Below are 21,407 nucleotides of genomic sequence, written 5' to 3'. Positions count from 1 at the left end.
TTCTAGCATTTAAGAGGTGGATGCAAAAAAAATAATCAAGGTCCTCATCTGCCACATAGTGAGTTTGAGGTCAGTTTGGACTACAAACTGCCTCTCAAAACTAAATCCAATCAAATAAAATCATAATTGCACATGGTGGTACATACTTACCTAGTACTTGGGAGGCTGAGGCAGGAGAGCATCCGTAAGTCTACAGCCAGACTGGGCTACATAGTGGACTCAACGACAGCCTGGGATACAGAGTTAGACCTTATCCAAAGGAAAGAGGAAAGAATTTTGTCGATCGGAATGAAAATTATATTACTATTGTTGCCAGGTGTGTTGGTGCTGGCCTTTGATCTCAGCTCTCTGGGGGCGCACGCAGTCAGGCTAAAGGAGCTCTGTGAGTTCACGAGGGACCCTGTCCCAAAAACACTTTGTTTTTTTGGCTTAAGTTGTTTAAAATTATTTGTAAGGACAAGATGAATTTTACATTTATTTGATCCTGGTCCGAGAATTATTTACATTTTTTAAAGGCAAGGCTACATGACTAGAAGCACCAAAAACACAAGACTGCCATCTACTGGTCAACGCGTTAGCTAGCAGCCTGGCGAACCGCGCAGAGCAAGCACCCTGTGGAGTTTGTGCCCTGGTGTAGTTTACGTAAACGATGAAAGAAAGAAAGAATAAAATTTAAGAATTTTATTGTTATTATGTAGTTTTCTAGGAAACTTCAAATATATCCTAAAAATTCATACAAAGTGTATTATTAATTGTAGATGAAAATGCTATAAAGTATTTTTTTTCAGTCCCCTTATCCCTTTTACAGAGTAGAAATAAAGCATGGATTTATTAACGGGACTTATAGGCTATGGTCCAGCCAGTTCAACAATGGCTGTCTACCAAAGGGAAGTCCAAGAATCCAGTATTACTTAGTACGCGAAGCTGCATGTCTCAGCTGGTCCTCAGTATACATTGAAATCCCAAAGAAGTAGGTTGAAATGACAATGAAAGAATGGACATGCCAGAGAGACCTAAGCCAAGCAGCCAGAGAGAGAGAGAGAGAGAGAGAGAGAGAGAGACAGACTTCCTTCTTCCGTTATGAAGGCTCCCACAGATGATGTGGCCCAAATCAAAGGTTAGTCTTCCCACTTCAAATGATTTAATTTAGAAAACCATCCCCCACCGGTGTGCCCGGTATGAAGAGAAAGCAATAATTACCTCCAGGTTTTCATCTGAACACGGGGACAGTATATTTTGAATCACTCAGTACTTGAATCCATTTTGAAAGGGTTATTTTAATATGTTGAGCTCTACTTCTTTGAAATGGGGTGGTCTAGTTGGCTAGCCACTGTGTATCAAATGGTCTTACCCATACAACTTTGCCTCTGGTGTCCTGATGGAAAATAAATTTAACAAAGCAGCAGCAAGAACAATGGTTGAGTTAATGCTATTTCATTTCTTTTCCTTTTACTCAGTTAAAAGGCATTGCCATTCTTCGTCCCTCACACAGGAACTTGATGGATAAAAAGAAAAAAATGTAAACACCCCAAACTTTTGACCTTGGGATCGCTTTAACACCAGCCTGAAGAGTATTGAAAATCAAAGTCCTGAACTCACAAAAGGCAGGGGTTCTCAAGCTGTGGATCATCACCCCCTTGGCAAACCTCTTTCTCAAAAAAAAAAAAAATTACATTATGATTCATAGTAGTAGCAAAATCACAGTTATGACGTAGCAACAAAAATAATTTTATGGTTGGTGGTCACCACAACATGAGGTGTTAAAATGTCACAGCATTAGGAAAGTCAAAAATCATTGTTCAAAAGGGAATGAGAAGAAAAGATATAATTGTCACGATTATTTTACTTTCCTTTCACTGAATCTGGCCATTTGTACTATTTCTAGCCTTTCCACAAACCAACTCAAGGCATATTTATTGAAAGTTCATTAAAAGCATTGAGATAGCAGTGGAGAACAGCCAACTTTCTGCCCTTTGGGATTTGTGAATACTCTTTCTGTGCTACTTAAGTAAACCATGAGGACTTTACTTCTTTGATTCTTTCTGACAGGCAGGAAGGAACAAAGGAGAATGTTGATAAACCTGGAAAAAGGGCCTCAGTGTATCACTAATAAAACAAGCTTTGGGGAAGGTGAAGATGTGGGAGCCAGCAGTTACATTGTAAAAGGACACAGCTCCGGCTTCATAGTCTAGAAAAACTCCCACAAGCTGGAGCTTCTCACTCAGAAGAAGGGGAGTAGGGGCAGAAGTGAGAGCTCTCAGGCCATCCTCTTCAGACATCTTGATGGTCCAGAATCCAAGCTCGGGCTTCTTCTTCATGCTAAAATCCCTCGGCACATTCTCTCTACAGACCCCCACATCCCAAGCACTTGCGTTCTCAACAGACACTTCGAAGTAATATTTTCCTAAAGTGAAGCCCTCACAGCCCAGGACACAGGGTAAAACAGAAAACCTCTTGGCAGAAGTCTGAAGGTCCTTGTGGCAGCCTTTGTAAGTTACTTGTCTTCGATCCTTAGACAGAGCTAGATCAGGATGGGCCGTGCTGGGGTCCAGAATCACACTGACTATAAAACAAAACAAAACACAACCAGTCTTTGGGGAGCTACAGACATAATGCTTTACAAAGAAAAAAAGACTGTGTTCAGATCTGGGCCATTTAAACCCTAACTGTGCAAAGTAGGTATAAGGTACCTATAAAATGGAAGTCACCATGCCTGTTGTAGACAATGACGAAGAGAGTTCAAGGAGTCAAGGTTTGTCTGAGATATGGTACATGCCTAAAAAGCAGTGGCCATACCACCAACAATGCCCTCATCTGCACCACCAACATCGTGGCTCGTTTGGAGATGCCAAGGATCAAAACTATTTGGAGTTGCTCTGCTTCCTGTTCTGCCCCAAACCCTTCTGAATTCAAAACCTACCTGTAGGACTGCTGACATTGATTATGTCAGATTTGTTTACGACCACATCTGATACAAACAGTACCGCAAAACAAAACAAAAAACCACAACCAGAAGGCACAACCAGAAACCATCCCTAACCAAAAGGAGAAACAAAACAATTTCCCCAAAGAGTTTTTGACTAGAAGGTTTGAATTTTGTAATCACAGACAAGAAGTTATAGGATGTAGCAAGCACTCAGTGACAGAATAGAGCATGAAGCTAGCTCATTCAATGGGATCGGTAGCACTTGTATTTAGTCTTGTATATAACGTGTTCATTCATTATTTGTGAAAAGTCCCTAATGAGCGGCATTATTTTCACATGCTGCTCAACTACTATGGCGTTTTGAACGAGAATGGCCCCCACAGACTCATATATTTGAATGCTTGGTCCCCAGTGGGTGGAACTCTTTGGCAAGGATTAGGAGGGGTGGCTCTGCTGGAGGAGCTATGCCCCTGGGGACAGGCTTTAAGGTTTCAAAAGACTCCAGCCATCTCCCTCTCTACCACCTGCTTGCAGATCAAGATGTCAGTTTTCAGCTCTTTCTGCCACCAAGCCTTTCTCTGCCATCATGAACTTCAGCCATGGGATACAGGGGTTGGGAACCATAGAGAGGGGAATAGCAGTGCATAAGTGATCTGATTGGGGAAATGGGAAAGAAGGATCTTTGGGAAGGAATGAGGAAGGTAAATACAAAAGAAGGAGGAAGGACAGCAAAATAACAGTTTGAAGAACTGAATAAGTCATAAGGAATCATAATATTAACTATCTTTATATAAAACCCTATAATACAAGTAATTCTGTATATAAGTATACATACATAGCTTAAATGAACTTTATCTGGGCTGACAATGCTTCCTCCAAGAGCCAAAAAGAATCTAACAAAACCCCTAATACCAGACATGAGCAGCCCTCTTTGAGTTGTTGGTCAGGGTCGATCAAGAGATTTTGAAAACATACAGCTTGTCATTCTTGTCATTTGTGGTCCCTCAGAGGAGGAAGGTAAGACAGCATTGCTGAGGACACTATTTATTTCGGACAGAGAACTCAGAGGCCCCTGATCTGAAATGGACCTGAAAGCCTCGTCCCTGAGAATTAGCTTTCATGCTACCAGTAGGCGTCACAAAAGTTCCCAACTTGGAGGGAAGCAACCAACAGTCTTACTCAGCTAGAGTGTGTTTGAACCCAAAGAACAACCAACATAACACAGTGATCATGTGGATATAGCACACATACCTTGAGGGAAACCAACAGCTCTCTAATTGAACTTCTGACCCACTCAGCAACACAGAAAGCATGCCTGGTACTGGAAACTGGCCAACTACTCAGCGATAGTGAAGTCATGGCTCTTGGAGGATAACTCACAACCACCACTTTATTAAACCAGCATAATCCCTAACTACAATCTAAACATTTGTCCGTCTACCCGTGGATAAAGTGTAAAAATGTAATGAGGGAGTAAGTGTTGCAGCAGGAGGCGAGACTGGCTCTTGCTTACGAACCTCCCAGCCACAGCACGTGGAGATTTCTGAGTTCACACACCTACCTTGGTGGCGTCTTAATACTGTCTTCACATCAAGGTAAAGCTCAGAAATATTACATTCAGTGTGAATCTCCAGGGGCTCAACCGTTAGTGTTTCTATCTTCATAGCCTCACACCTAGGAGAAGCAGAGGGTGGGGCCTTCCTCGGTGTTATGTTCCAGTCAGCTCTTTATGCCCTTTCAGGTGTTCATGCTGGACTTACCTGCTCAAAGTGTTCTTCACGTCCTACGAAAGAACAAAAACGAAAGGTGATTGTGCTTACGTCAGTATCTCATGGAGTTTTCCGTGTACAGCTGCTCTCTAAATACACTCCTCTCAAAGAAGGAATAAGAATCATCTATCCTTTCATAGAATGGACACTGAGGAATGTTTTACATCCCGTTCTCTGACTAATGAAGGGGGAGCCTGCTCCTCCATTGTTGAGGCCTGTGAAGCTGTAAAGGCTGCAATGTGGGCCGCTTAAAATGAAAACCAAGAGCTGTGCTCATCCTTGCTCTGGCAAGAACTACTTTCAGTGACTAAATGTCCTTCATAGAGGATTCTTGTTTGAGATAACTTGTAACACGAGTCACTAGTGGCAAATCCACATACAGCTCTGGAGACTGGGAAAGCTGCAGAGAAATGGAGCGGATACGCCACATTCTCAACCTTAAGCTGTAACCAGCAGTGCCAGCAGAGGAAGGAGAAGCCAGAGCTCCAGCTGTTTATCTTGATGCGACATCAATCATGTAGCTGTAAGTTTGGGATCAGGGACCCTATAAGCAAATCATGGAGTAGTTATATTATTCTCTTACTTTTCTTACTGTCACCATCTGTCACTTGGAAGAGTATTTTAAGAATGAGTCTGACAGGTACCTCAGTGGATAAGCTACTGTGAGCCCCATGGCGGTAATTATCCTGTTTTGCAATTCTTTGTTCACCCAGAGTAAGTGGGTTTTTTTTTTTTTTCTAATTAACTTAAAGGATTCTGTAGACTAGTAGAAACCACCTTGATGATACTCAAACATGAACCCACATTCCCCACACCAATATTACTGGCCTTCGGAGTGAAGGCAGCCCTCGCCAATCTCCATGCTTCTTTCCAAGTATCCTTCTGCTATTAAAATCATCTGCTTTCTCTCCCTCCTCGCAGCCCACAGGCTCACCTGTAGTAATTTCTGGGCTGAGCCCTCACATTTTGCCTCCAGTTCCTGAATCTGGCATTTCATTCCCTCAAACTTCTGCTGTAGACTGGCCTCCTTGCTCCTCAGCCTCATCAGCATCTGTTCTTCTTCATTCTCCAATCTCCAAAGGTAAAACTTCTCTTCTTCATGTAGAAATCTTTGGAGATTCTTGAAGTTAGACTGGATTGTTTGCTTGCGATCCTTTATGGCATCCTAGAGTCAACAAAAATTGCTCGAAGCATGGGGACATGTCTATCTTTGAATTAACAAGCAGATGGATAAACAAAATGCACCGATGAGGGAACTTGACAGCATCCTGCTAATTGAAATAAGCACAAAACTTGGGAACTAATACTGCTATGATTTGTATACACAAAACACGTACATTACAGTGATACAAGGCACTGGCAGACAGGAGGAATGGGCAGCTCCTGTTTCAGTTTGAAAAGTAGAAAAGTGTTCTAAAGATGAATATGGTGATGATTATGCAAGGACAGCAACAATGTCCTAAGTGTCTTCAATTGTATAGTTAACAATGGCAGAGTCTGGGGGCTGGAGAGCTGGCTCAGAGGTTAAGAGCACTGGCTCCTTTTCCTAGAGGTCCTGAGTTCAATTCCCAGCAAACCAGATGGTGGTTCACAACCATCTATAACGAGATATAACGAGATCTGGTGCCCTCTTCTGGTGTGCAGGTGCACATGCAGGCAGATAAATAAATAAATTAAAAAGAAATAAATAAATTAAAAAGAAGATAATGGCCAAAGTCAACTTTTCCCAACAGGCCCCATCCCCAAAAGAAAGAAGGGTCAGCTGCACTGACATAAGCTTGCAGTGAGCCACTCAAGCTGGAAGAACACCTCAAGTTCTTAACCTGGCTGGCTCTTTGATGAGTGAGAAGGCATCTCTGAGCCTGGTGGAATTCCTTGCAAGGTATGAAGAATACTGCCAAGAATGAATTGTAAGGCAACTATGCTGGTACAGGGGAGACCTTGATTCCTGGAAAGGGTGGTACTGGTATGGCTTGCTTTTTCAAGGGCTAGCTGAGAACCATCACCCAGCAGCCCAGGGCCACCATTCATTCCTAGGCATAAGACAGCAAAACCCAAATGCTTGTGAGATAGGATTTAACTTTCACTTGAGAAGTCAGAGACCTGGAGTGTCCGTGAATGTGCTCTAAAGTTGCTTTGGTGACTATCACTTTGTGATGGAAAAGTAATTGACTTAAGAGGAATGGGAATTGTATGTGGGAGGCAGGTACAGCTTTACAGCCTTGATATTGATGAGGTTTTTCACTTGTGTTAGGTAAAATCAGTTTCCTTCACTTCCCACATTCCTAGGAAGAAGGGAAGTAAAGGAAAACATGTTCTGGAAGTTTAAGCTAAGCATCCTATGTAAAGGAAGCAGAGGGAAGAAATGGCACCAGCTGTGGAAACTGAAAGTCTAGGAATTGGTCTCAAACCCAGGACAAATTGCTGAGCTGCCTTTTTAACATGTCAAAGCAGACCTGGCTGCCAGGTTCTCCCAGTATCCCTCCAGTCCCTACCCATTACAGGGTTTAGCTGGCGTACCCCGCCTCCTACCCAAAACTTCTCCAGCCCAGGGGATGGGACTGCCCTTCTGGTCATTTTGGCTACCTGGCTCTTTTTGTCTACCCTTTACTTTGTTGGTTCTCCCCTACCCCATCTTCTCACATGGGTTGGCTCAGGTTGGTTCATTCTGGGTTCTTACAGATGGCTCTAGCTATTCTTTCCCTCATATCTTCAATAAACCTTCTCCTCTATCATACCTAAGAGCAGTCATGCCTCCCCCCCTTTTTTAATTTAGTAATTGACACAGACACTTCCAGAAAGAATGGACTTCAGACACGGGGGCAGCCTCTACAATCAGCCGTGAAAATAGGCTAAAGCTCTCTGATCTGCAGCTGCAGTGCGCAGTTTCTACAAGACCCATGTGCTTTAGAAACCTCACAGGTTCCCCTTACTGCCCTCACAATCCTCAGCCTGGGGTGTTCCTGCTTGATGAACTCTCTCAAGGGTTGCCTCTGACCTGGTAAGGCTAAGAGCTGGATTCTGATGAGCACAGCAAGATCAGAAGGCTGATGTCCTGGAACATGGGTTGGAACACGATCGATGAAAGAAGCTGTGTGAGAATTCTGAGTGCTAAGACCTCAGCCCTCCAAAGCCAAAGACTGTCCTTGGATGTGCTTTCTGTGCCACTCCCAGGAGTCGGTTTACTTCAGATTACCCATTAGCTTACGATGGTTGTCGGACAGTGTTTCCGGGCACACCTTGTCCTTGTGATTGGACCCAGCTTGCATGCATGTGAACTTTGCTCACACGATTTTGCTTAAACCCTCAAAATACAAATTGTCTGCTGCTCTGAATAAAGTTGGTTATTACATGAGACTTTTGTCCACCTCATTTCTAGCCTCCATTCTCCTAGGTCCCACTGCTTCTAGGGCAGTGACACTAGAGAACCAGACTAATGCACTTAAAATGTCAAAACGAGCCACGGAGTAGATCAGTATTATTCATTATTAAAGATGAAAGTATGGGTCCAGAAAGATTACTCAGTGGTGAAGAGGGAGTACTGCTCTTACAGAGGACCTATCACATAAGCTCCAGGAGATGTGGTGCCCTCTTCTGTCATCCTTGGGTACCTGAACCAAACTCAATTCACAAACCCGGATATACACATATTTAATATTTTGAATAAATTTTTTTTTAATTAAAGTCTGGGCCATGAAGCATAGATGGAGGTTGAAGACACCCTACTATATAAAATAAACACGGGACACAGGGATTGATGCCGGGACACCATACCTAGGGACAGTGGCAACAAACTGATTGCATAAAGACCAGGCTAAGTCCAAAGAAACTGAGAAGCCAGTTTGGGTTCTGATTAAATTATCAGAAATCCCAGCCAGTTAATATTGGAAGATGGAATGACCTGCTGCCAAAATTTCACAGATGTAAGTATGAAAACAGTGCTGTCTTCTTTGGGTTTCTTATGTACTGGCGAGAGACAGCTGTCCCTGGAATTTGTTCCCCCAGTCTTCCTCTCTGCCTAGACCCATAGCAGAAGATTCTTCGACACCAATGAACTCAGACTTACCTTCCAGGCATTTATCTGGCATGTTATAGCTAGGATCTGAACTTTGTGATTCTCTTGGAGTTCACTCAATTTTGTCACACACTTCTGCAGCTTTTCCTGAAGGAAAATTTTAAGTGAGTAAAGTCAGTTCATATCAATCTTATTTTCATTTTGAATCAGGGTCTGACAGGACCCAAGGTGATTTTGAACTCACTGGGTAGTCAAGGACGACCTTGAACTTTCTGGTTTCACCTTTTGAGTGCCAAGTAAGAGATGTGCACCACTGTGCCCTCCTTTATGAAGTATTGGTGAACATTGAACTTGGGGCTTTCTGTAAGCTAAGGAAGCAACCAAATGAGCTACGTCCCTCACCCGCAATTTGATTTTCCACTAGACATTTGCTTTGAACCCCAGCCCTCAAAAATGTGGTAGAATCACAATGAATAGTTATTAAGCTCTTAAAAGGTCTTTCAGAGTACATGCTGATGGTTGTGAATATGGAAACTCACGGATTGCCTTAGCAATCAGTTGGTAGGACGCTTAACTTTTCTGTCTTGCCCTGGAAAATGAAGCTTAGAATGGAGTCAAATAACTTGCCTCAGGAACCATAACCAGGAGTCTAGGGAGTACAACTGGGACTCCGGTGTCATGTCATTTGCTAAACCATATCCATGAATACAGTCTTAGCTGGGGAAGGCTGCCATAGACTGTCACAGCCATTTGCAGGGAGAGTTTATAAAACAGTGTGTTAAACCAAACATAGCCAACACGAAGATGGGTGGCACAGCCAGAAGTCTGTATGCATTATGGCTAAGTGACAACGGAAAGGCCAGGATACTGAAGGATACTAATCAATGTTATTAGAGTTTGGAGAGAGAAGGGGTTTGGAGAATGGCAACAAGAACAAACTTACAGGAATTAGTTTTCTAGTCAAGCTTCTCCTCTAATGCCCCAGGGTAATTCCTAAAATGGTTTCTCATATTTTCACTGACAGCAATTTGAGGCAACCAGAAATTGCCTGTAATGATTAAAGATAAAGTAACTGACTCCCTGCCTTCTCTAAACTCCACAGGTGTGTGTGTGAATTAATTTCCAAGGACTCTTATGAAAAGAGTCTGTGACTGATTTAGAAAAACACAATATTGCTTTTGCTATATGTCACATGCTGTTCTAAACTTTACATCGTTTAACATCCATAAAGCGAATATAACTCCCAGCATATGTGCTGAGGACTCAGATGCTATCATCTCCGTTTACAGACAGGGATAACAAGACAGGAAAACTTTAGGCAAATTAGCATGGTTACCCATCTGCTACGCATCAGGGCTAACGGTTCAACCTATCTGCCTGCCTCTGTGACTGGTAATTGTCATCCTGCCTTGTTCCTTTTCTTACTACTCAGCAGGAAAAGCATACAGCTAGGAATTTCTGCATTGCAGCTGTTGCAGGGAGGCTAAAGAAAAGCCGAGTGTACTGAGTGGCATTTGGCCATGACCTATCCTCATGAAAGATCTGAGGCCTTTATATGAGACCACGTCTGCTTCATGAGGATCCCACCTGGTACATTTTCCTGCAAGCCGGCAGAATAGACTAGGATCAAGACAGCAGTCAAGTGTGGTGGGGCACACCTGTGATCACAGCACTTGGAGGCAGAGGCAGGCAAAACTCTGTGAGTTCAAGGCCAGCCTGGTCTACAAAGTGAGCTCCAGGACAGCCAGAGCTATCTAGAAAGCAAAACTGACTCCATCTGTCACTGCTGTCAGAGCAGAAGGCCCTGTGCTCTCAAGGGAGAGCCTATGAGTCACGGCAAACCTCTCTCCACATAACTCACCACAAGAATTTATTTTCAGATCTTTTCTCTTCTGGAATCTTGTTTGAACCTGCCCTCTCATACTTTTTCTTATGAAGACGATTTGAAATTTCCCCTTGATATTTTTATTTTACGGCACCAGAGCTTCTCAGTGCCTCTGGCCTTTCACTTTCCAAACAAACATTCTTCCACAGTAGGTACCACTTGGTTGAAGATTGAGAATCAGAAGTGATGGGAAGAGTCTGGGTTCGGCCTTTGTTTCCTGTGTCATCGCCTCCCTTTCTCTAACAGGGCTGCTTGGCCTGGCAATGATGGTGGAGAAGTTCCTACGGTGAGACTCTGCATGTGCGGAGTCTCTTCTTCTAAAGTCTTGGTAGGTGATGGTGGTGGTGATGATGCTGTCGTTGTTGTTGGTGGTGGTGGTGGTGCTGTGTGTGTGTGTAAGAGAGAGCTGGGCAGGAAGGAGAGATATAGTTATGTGAATGTACACAGATGAGAGTACCCCTGCTTAGCATACACACAGAAACAAGAACACAGTACTTGCCCTGTTCAGTCTCTCAGCCTTATTCTTTGGAGGCAGAGTCTCACACTGAACTTGGAGCTAAGCTGGTGGCCATCAAGCCCCACTGATCATTCTGTCTTTGCTCCTCACAACACGGAGGTTTCAGATGAGGCATAGCCACTCTTGGCTTTTTATGTGGGTGCTGGGATTTGAACTTGGGTCCTTATTACATACTAGTTCTCATACTTACAGCCATCATGAGAATGGGCATTTGTAGTGGTACCCAACCATAATACTCACAGTGTACTCCTGATGTACATCTTTCACAAGAGCCAAGGTATGCCCTTTGTGCTGAGCATCCCAGTAACAGCGCCAGCAGAGGAGCTGACCCTCATCTTCACAAAAGATATCAAGCTTCTCTTCATGTTCCTTACACAGCATCTCACAATCCTGCTCTTCCATCTCCTTGAGGATATCAATTATGTTTTCCAGTTCCTTGTTGGGCCGGAGCGTCTCTAAACTAAATGGACTCCTACACAAAGGACAGCCCAACGTTTTCTTCACTCTTTTCTTTGGACTGACATTATTATAGTAGCTCTGGATGCAGGATTTGCAGTAAGTGTGTCCACAGTTGATACTCACTGGGTGAGACATCAGGTCCTGGCAGATGGAACAAGAAGCGACCTGCGCTATCTCCACTGTGCTAAAGTCTGAGCCCATGGTCCTGAGAAGTTTCCAAATGAAGCACCCAGAAACAGGGAAATATTTTCCACAGTGGCAAATGTACACCTTCACCCAAACTTCAGTACAATCAATTGACTGCTACTGGTTTTAGAAGTTTGAAGTGTCTAGAAAAGAGAGACAGATTGGAACTGAGAAGATGTATAAATAGCTCATGGCATTTATATAATAGCCACTATCCCGTGTAGCCTTGAGATAGTGGCTTGAACCGCAACACACATCCTGCACACCAGCCCAGTCCCCTGTATCCATTTGACTTCATTTCACCTAAGCCATATCCAACCTCTAGGCCTAACTTGACCCACACATTCTTTTGTCAGGCCCCAACCTCCTCTGTCCTGATCAGACATAGAACTAACAAAAGAAGCACACGTACCCAGTTCCCATTGCAAAATTACAAACAATATGAAAGATCAAGGCTGTAGCTCCCCACCTCATCTCCCCCAAAAACCTCACTACTCCTACAGAAATGTTTACCAGTAAAATTTTCTTAGATAAATCTTAAGATTCACAGTTGAAAAAAAAAACATCATAAACCTTATCAAAGAATTCAAGGAATTTAAAAATGAAGAACCAGCTCAATGAACTTAAAGAGAAAGATTTAAAGAGAACAAAAGCCTGAGTGATGTTCAAAACCCACAAAAATGGATGATGGAAATGATAAAGACAATCTAGGGTTTCAAAACAGAATTCAGTAAAGAGACAGAACATTGAAAATTACTCAAGGTGAAATGAAATGGAACTGAAAAACCCAATAACCTACTAGAAAACCCCAATGAAAGCCTTTCAAGTAGGATGAATCAAATAAAAGATAAAATACCAGGGCTCAGAGATAAAGCAGAGGATCTAAACAACATAAGCATATGAAAATATACATCAACATAGACAACATAAACATACAAAAACCACAGGGAAGGAACATACAGGAAATGTAGGACACCTGGAAATGACTAAACCTTCTAAAGATAGGAATAAATGAGGGAGAAGAATCCTAGATAGATGTCATGGATCAAATAGCAAGATCATAGAAGAAAACTTCCCCAAACTAAGGAAAGACATATTCATAAAGATGCTAGAAGCACGTAGAATACCAAATAGACAAGACCAGAAAAGAAAATCCCCACAGTGTGCTATAATTACAAAAAGAAAATGTATCGAAAGCTGCAAAAGAAAATTAAAAAAAAAATTCACATATAAAGTTTCACATATAAAATTATCAAAAGAACAGCTGATTTCTCATTGCAAATTTGGAAAGCCAAAAATGGCTGGAGCAGTATTCCAAGTCCTGAAAGGCCATGTCAGCCAACCTAGACTAATATACACAGCAAACCTGTCTGCCACAGTTGAAGAAAAAAGAAAAAAAAAATACTTTCCTAAAATATTTAACAGCCTAAAATATTTGAATCCAACAAACCAAACCTAAAGAAAATAAGCACTAATTTGGGCTTAAGAGAAGAACGAGCATAGCCAACAGACTGCACAAAGAAATACAAAGCCATAATTACTAAACTACAAAGTTATCACTAAGAACACACCACCAAAAGTAGCACAATGTCTGCAATCAATGCATACATTTCAATGAAAACTTTAAATATTAATGAGCTCAATTCTTTAATCAAAAGATGCAGGCTGGCTGAATGGATCAAGACAGAAATCCCATTTGTCTTTTATCTACAAGAAAACATCAGTTTTAAAGACAAGCACTGTCTTAGAGCACTCCAATCAATGGGACCTGGAAACAAGCAAGTGTCACTGTCTTAATATCTGACAAAATACACTTCAAACTTTATAACTGTTGGGAACCCTAAGGTGGTCAATGGAAGGTTCCAGTAAGACTGTCAAATTTGAATCTTCCTAAACCTCTACCCCCAAAGACCACAAGACATCTTGATAACAAAATTTCCATAGAGACACAAACAGAAGGATGGCAAATAAAACTGAGGCAACCAGAATTGATTTATTGGTGGGACTTTTTGTCTGTTATTTCAGACATAGCTTAACTGCAAAGGCCTGACTCACAAAACATTCAAACAACAAACAAACAAAGACCAAAACCCTCTACATCTATCAGATTTGAGACATGAGTTAGTCTGCTTGTCTTTACCTCCTGGGTGCTGACATTACAAAAGTATATAGCACCATGACTGGCCAAGGATTGGTTCATTCTTATGTCAAAAGAACTGGAAGGAGGGCTGAACAAGGAAAGTGGGAGCCATATTCCTTATGGGGGTTCATGTCTCTTCTCTGGGCCAGAATATGTTCCCAGAAGTTCACGTGATGAGAACTCAGGGAGTGTCATATCAGAGCCTAGGATATAAAGAAAGTGGGAAGGAGGCCAGACTTCAATGAGACCCACAGCTCTGATAGGCCCCATGAGGACATGACAACTGAAAGCAGAAATATTGTCTAAGAGAAACACCTTTTGCTTCCTATCCTATGGCAACTGCTTCTGAGACCCATCCTGGTTCTACACACACACACACACACACACACACACACACACACACACACACTTAAAATAGAAATTCAACTGAATTTGCTAAACAGGCTACCTTCCTCTTAAAACCAAGAGCCAGAGGCACAAAGGATTTCTTCAGAAGCCTTGTGGTCACAGGTAGAATATTGTCCGCATGGAATACAGTTGGACCTTCTCTGCAAGGGGGACCACATCAACCCCCACCCCCACCAGCACTTCAAAGGCCCCAGCAGCCTGGCCTGAGCTTTACTTACCTGTATTCTGGATTTTCTGAGGTTGCTTGTGTCACCTGAGAAGCAAAAGAGGATGTCCTGTATGATATGAGAGATGCCCAAGTCCGGAGCCTTTCCAGAGCTGTGGGGGAGGGGTCTCTGTTATCTAGAGATAACACTCTCCACTCGGCTCCTTCCCCACATATTAGTCACACGCGTGGCAACCCTCCCTGCAGAGTACACAGGTCCACATCTCCAGGAAGACAGTCATGGATCCAGTACTGCTCTAATGAGCATTTTCCACATCCAGCAACCTAGGAATCACTGCTGAGTTACTTCAGAAGAGAAAGCACTTTGAGAGGCAGACTGAGAGCCAATGAAGTTGCTACTGTCTTTTGAACCCTCTAATCTTTAAAGGAAGTAGAGGACACATGGGGCAGGATGGAAAATATTAGACACAAGGAACAAATTAGTGACAAAGGTCAAAAGTCTCTTGTGATAGCAGAAACAGTGCAGAGCTCTGCTCATGCTCTGACTTGAGGTCTGTCTGCTTATACTTTAACCTTCACGGGACTCCATAGGTTTCTAAGGTTTCTGTATTGTTTCGCTGGCATTTTGAGGTGGCTTATTGGTTCCTAACTGCTCTGGTGGCAGTGGTGCAAAGGGGAGATTTTCATAGTTCACTGACATCACAAGAGTGGGGTGTCACCTTTTCCTCCTCACCACTTCTCTGAAGGGCACAAATATGTTTCAGTTACCAGACTCAGCGCTGAAGAACAAGGAACAACAGCCACTACTCTGGAGTCAGTCAGGACATTCATCTTAGATACCTACATGCCAGTGTGCTGTGGGCTTTATGGAGAAGAGGGGAAAGTACCAATTCATCCGGAAAACATACAAGTATATACTCACACATAAATGCCCCTAACAAGAGAGCCAAACATTCCCGAACAAAGTTGAAAGGACTGAGGTGAATAATGAGAAACTAAACAGTAGAAGGGAGAAACTTCAACAGTTCACTTTCAATAATGGACCCAACAAGTAGATGGAAGATCGGCAATGAAATAGAAGGCATCACAGAACTCTAAGAGCCATTAACTCTATCTATTGAATGCTTTAGCCCTATTTTCATCAAGTGTACCAGACCTTTTTCTCAGCATAGTCCACTTGGTTGACCATAAAGCAAGTCTTCGTAGATCTAAAAGGATTGATACCATCCATTGTATGTTCCCTGACACAGTAGACTGGGAAATCAATAACAGGAGGGAAAAAAATTGAAAATTTCAGACAGACATGTGATAGTTAAATTACATATTCCCAAATAATCAATAGCTTAAATAGTAAAATTACTAAGAAAAATTAGAAAATACTTTAAGATGAATGAGGAAAATACAATATATAAAAATCTACAAGGCACAGGGCAACAAGTAATAAGAAGAAAATGTCTACCTATACATGCCTACATGAATGAAGGAAAGATTCTAAGATAAGGAAATTAATTTCTATCTAAAAAGCCAGAAAAGAAAAGTCAATTAAAATCCAAAACTAAGAAAGGAGAAAAGAAAATGCATGAATGAAGATAAGAACAAGAAGTGTATTTTACACATAACGATTATATGGTTCACACATTTCTTACGAGCACAGAGCAAATAAGAAAGGTCATTTATAGTCGGACATAGTGGCACACACTTTTAATCCCTCTGAGAGCCAGGGGCAGTCGGATCTCTGTGGGTTTGAGGCCAGCCTGGTCTACATAGTGAGTTCCAGGACAGCTAGAGCAACGTAGTACGTCCAGTGTAAGGGGGGGGGGGGGTGAAGATCATTAAATATTAGTCATGTTAATGGTAGGAACTTACTGTAAACATTTTTAATATTTATGTTCTCTAATCAAGTTAAGGTGTTCATCCCAGGTGATTTGACTCCCTGATTGATAGCTCTTAACCACTTTCCAGGTGGCCCAGCTATCTGAGCCATTCCTGGAACCTCCTCCAGGGCACTGCATATTCTAGGTCCATTAACGATAATCACTGAAAGGGAAACATTACCCTCACACCTTTCTATGGGGAAGCCAGATTTCTGCGGATTTCTGGTGCCATGTATTTTAATGAAACTGACGAACTTCACCAACAAATCATTGAATTATTGAAAAACACGTATCTTACCCCACTTGGGGTAAGTAGCTGATGAGAAATCACGCTAATACAAAGAAAGCAGCCCCAGAGACAAAAAGTGCATATTTTCTCATATATGAGAACTAAATTTAAATTTGTGTGTGTGTGTGTGTGTGTGTGTGTGTGTGTGTGTTGAGACAGGGGAAAAGAGGTGAGGAAGAGGGCAATGACAGCTGTGAGGTGAAGGCAGAAGTGGGGTTACATGGGGGACAGGAAAAGAACCAGCGAGTGGCAACCAGGAAAGATGTGAGGAGATAGATTAGTACGAAGAATAATATCTAGACAGGCTGTAAAGAAACCCATTGTTTTGTTAACTCAAAAACTGTGTAAATAACTAAAAAAAGAAGTTTGCCCTATTTGGCTCTGAAAAAAAAAAAAAGATCGTTCTATTGCGAGATTTCACAGCAGAATCTCGGCTATTTATTAGATGTGCTCCGGTACAGCCAGGCCTTCAGGCAGAGACAGCTCCTGGGGAGCTGAAGCGCTCACTCAGCCAGGCGGGAGAACCGGATAGGGACTCTGAGAAGGGATCTATAGAAGCCCACAGGCAGTGAGGTAACACCTTCTTCATCTCTGTGCTTTTGCATTACCGTGCTTTGCAACAGTTCCATCCTTCAACAGCCTTCAAAGAGAAACGATCCAGAGAACTGCTTCAGCAGAGGTTTTACCACTTCGGCAGACTTTTACCATTTGGGCAGAGTCGAGTTTCTACTGAATCATTTGGCTGCTGCCTTGCCGATTGATTAGATTGCTGGTATCCTGAGGACTGATTTTGGTAATCCCCCTAAGGACTCATCAACCCTAATCAGCAAGACGTAGATAATCGAGGTCTACAGCCCCTTTCCCTACTAATCTCCCACCTAAGGTAAGGGGCAGGGGTTAGAAGGGAGGTAAAGGGGTTTAAGAACCTTACATAAAGTAGGTGTTCGAAAAATATGAGCCTACAGAGGCAGAATAATGAAGTGACACAGTGACGAGAAGGAAAGGGCCCCTTTTTTCTTATTTCCATACTCTCTGGTTGATATCCAGGAATTTCTCTTTTTTAATTAATTAATTAATTTATTCACTTTATATCAACATAACTAACCAGACCACCTGCAGGAAACTGTACTCCCTTGTCTGTGAAAGAGCTCAAACGAAATTGTTTAAAGAGTAACCAACGGTTTTTCTCTTCCAGCCCTCCCTTTCTACCTTCGAGTCGCACTATATACCTAAGGATCCTCTTCCAAGACAGAATTCTTTGGATAAACTCAAGCCTACCAGCACATAGATACTTGGGATACTTGGAGAAATTCCTCACCTACTGCCAGCACCCCAGTCTCTTCAAGTGTGCCTTGTCTGTCTGACTAATCCACAAACTCAACAGTTTCTGTCTCACCTTGCTGTAAACTGGTACTCTTTCTTGTGGATGTCAGGGATGGGGTGAACATGAGTGTTCTGAGAGGAATTCCTGTACCGCCCAGGGCAACACTGACTTGCATTCCTCACTTCCAATGGCAACGTCCTTCCTTGCTGCCGTGTGGAATTTATCTCATTTTTGAAACTTCAGACTGGGTGTCTATGGCATGCAACCCTTTCCCTCCAGTTCACCCCTTCGGTGAAGGAAGGCCTTGATTCAAACAAGTTCTGAGGACCAGCAGGTGTTCCTGTGTCAGACCCTCAAAGTATTCTGAATATGTCTTCTCACGCCTAGACCTCCCATGACACTTTCTAACACGTTACTTCAAATCACTCTTGTAGGGTAAGGTAATGTCTGTGTTAACAGTGTAAATCTTTAACAGAAAGATCTAAATTTGATGTAGTCAAAATTATTGAAATTTGACGGGTTATGGTAGCATGTGCCTCGTCTGCAATTTGAGTGCTGGGACAGCCAGAGCTACACAAAGCATGTCTTAAAAAACAAAATCACAAAAAACAAAAACAACAAAAAATTGAAATTTGCCTCCTAACTCATGCTTTGAGAAAGTCTTCCCTACCCCTTGTTTCCTGAATGAGTGTTGGCTTTATGTTACAAACCTTAAAATTTACTTAATTTTTTTAAAATGTTTAACAGCTTTAGTAATTCAGTGATGTAGTTTTCCTGACACCGTCTGCAGCCTGGCCTTTCCATCATAGGTGCTGCCTTCTTTTCATATATTAAGGACCCATAGAGTCTATCTCTGAGATCTCTTTGTTCTTTTTATTACAGTGCTACTGTCATCTAGAAGGGCTGATCTTATGTAGTTTAAAGCTAACTTAATTATCTTTAGTTCCTTTTAATCTGTATAAGTTTTAGAAAGTTTATTAAAAAAAAATAATAAGTCAACCAGGCATGGTGGCACATGCTTGCAATTCCAGCACTTGAGAGGTAAAGGCAGGAAGATCAGAAGCTCAAGTCATCTTAGGATACATAGCAAGTTTAATGTCACCCTGGACTAGATGAAACCCACACAATTCTGCTGAAACTGTTCGGCAGTAACAACAAATATGTTTTTGTCTCAGTGGTTAAATTTCATCCTCTTCCTCTTTTATTCCTTTTAGTCTCTTATAGGACAGGGGAGGAAAGTTCCTTACAACCTAGGCTGGCCTGGAGTTTGTGTCTCAGCTGTTTCCAGAGTTCTTAGAGCAATATCTGGGTTCCCAAAAACTCAACAAACTAGGTTCAGCCACCTGCATTAATTATACCAATTAATGAAACAGTGAAAAGCAGAGAAAAGGGGATTTATTCATTGTGACCACACTGGAAAGAGGAACAAATAAAGGGGTCTAGTAGCCTTCAAGTCTGTCTTCATAAGTACTGATATGAGCTTTAGGTTTAAATAGAGGGCAAGAGTTTCATTAATACATTTAGCTAAACTATTCTGGTCAAGGTAAGCTTCTACCATGGTCTAAGCTCTGATCTTTCTGCGGGGTCCAATAAGTTCTCAGGACTGTTTGAAGTCTTCTCCTGGAAGGCAGGCTCCTCCTCTGGTGGGCACTAGGCATCAGCCTTTCCCTAGCTTGGGACTTCTGGGGCAGTTTTTATTCATTGAGATCCTTCATTTCAATAGTCAGAGAGGATAAGGAGGTGCAGTCTCTCCTTGGAGCATCCTCTCCTGCCTGGCAGTTTCAGTGCAGTTACATCAACCTCCAGAGTGCTAATCTCAGGGATTTCCTACCACATCTAGCTCTTGCTGATTTCAAAAGAAGGGGCTCTTGTATTTCTTCCGCTTTTCCAGGTAAATGACTTGTCTCACTGCCGGCTTGAGCCTTAAACTTGATACCTTCTTCCTCCTTCTGATGTTCTCTGCATCATCTTAAGTGGAATCATTAGCCATTTAACCCTGTCTCCGTTACTTTTCTATTGCCCTGAAGAGACGACGACAAAAGGCAACTTGTAGAAGAAAGTTTACTGGGGCCTTACAGTTTTAAAAGGTTATTAGAGTTCATAATCATCATGACAAGGAGCAGGGTGGCAGGCAGGCATGGCACGGCCACAATACTTGAGAACCTACATCCTTCTCTGCAAGTAGTAGGCAGGGGATGAGCTAGGGGCAGAGAGGCACACTAACTGGGAATGGTGAGCTTTCAAATCCTCAGAGGCTGTCCCCAGTGACACATCTCCACCAACATGGCCATCCCCTCTAACCGTTCCCAAACAGCTCAATCACCTGGAGACCAAGTATTCAAATATGTAGACCAATGGGGACCATTTCCATCCAAACCACCATATCTCCAGAATAATCTGTTGACCCTCTTACAAATATCATTTCTGACTTAATGGGGTAATTTGGAGTGACAGCTCTTCCAATGCTAAACCTTTCTGACATTTTATGGCTCATAGGATGTGAGCTGTTTTCTATAAATGTGTGTATTTGAAAACCGAAGTTTTATAAATACTTATTTTGTAACTGTTTTCTGGTGTAGGAAAGCAAAATGACTTTCTTAAAGTTTCTGGCTGGGCCTGAGAACATTAGACACGACACAAGTTTGCAAGAGAAACATGTAGGGGTATGAAGAGCTCTCTGCCTCAACCCTCTGAAGGTTCCACAACTCAGTCTATGAAATAAGCTGACATCAGGCACATGAAGGAGGAAGTTATTTAAAATTTGTTCACATGTAAAGAGTATTACATGAAAGAAAAGAGAATATTCTAAAACACTGTGAGATCTTCCAGCTTATACCCTCTTCATAAGGAGGGAAGAGGGGAAGAGACAGGGAGATTCAAGGAAGTAACTGCAGGGAGAGAAGAGGAAATGATTACAAGTGGGGACATAGATCTTCTTGTACCTGAGTGTTGGGAATTGAACTTGGTCCCTCACCTTTTCAAGACAAGCACTTTACCAACTGAGCCATCTCACCAGACCTCTTACATATCATCACTGACATGCTTATCTCAATATGCCAGGGCCCAAGTCCATCAGATAATGGCAGAACAGGGCAACTGCAATAGCCAGGCAATTTGTTTCTAGTGTCACACAATATATATTGTATATGTATATAGTGTATGTTTGGCATAGCTTCTTTCCTCTTCCTTCTTGTTTTAGTTAGGGTTTCTATTGCTGTGATGAAACACCATGACCAAAAAGCAAGCTGGAGAAAAAGGGTTTAATTTGGTTTTCACTTCCCTATTGCTGTTCATTATCAAAGGAAGTCAGGACAAGAGCTTAAACAGAGCAAGAACCTGGAAGCAGGAGCTGATGCAGAGACCATGGAAGAATGCTATTGGCTTGTTCATCATGCTTTGTTTAGTCTGCTTTCTTATAGAACCCAGGACCACCAGCCCAGCAATGGAAC

The 21,407-nt window shown here is 42.3% G+C and overlaps 1 protein-coding gene across 1 annotated transcript; it reads right to left on the bottom strand.

The window, feature by feature from the left end:
• Positions 1-666: 666 nt before the first annotated feature.
• Trim38 (tripartite motif containing 38) lies at positions 667-14,831 on the bottom strand. Its single transcript, XM_021644851.2, has 7 exons — positions 14,524-14,831; positions 11,353-11,900; positions 8,762-8,857; positions 5,630-5,860; positions 4,687-4,709; positions 4,488-4,600; positions 667-2,563 (listed from the first exon to the last, which is right to left on the bottom strand). Exons 2-7 carry the CDS (start codon positions 11,770-11,772, stop codon positions 2,025-2,027), a joined length of 1,422 nt encoding a protein of 473 aa, XP_021500526.1. The 5' UTR covers positions 11,773-11,900; positions 14,524-14,831; the 3' UTR covers positions 667-2,024.
• Between the last annotated feature and the right edge of the window lie 6,576 nt (positions 14,832-21,407).

Source organism: Meriones unguiculatus, chromosome 19, assembly GCF_030254825.1.
Source record: "Meriones unguiculatus strain TT.TT164.6M chromosome 19, Bangor_MerUng_6.1, whole genome shotgun sequence".
Taxonomy (NCBI): Eukaryota; Metazoa; Chordata; class Mammalia; order Rodentia; family Muridae; genus Meriones; species Meriones unguiculatus.
Note: the sequence above shows the minus strand (reverse complement) of the source record. Positions and strands in the feature narration are given on the sequence as shown.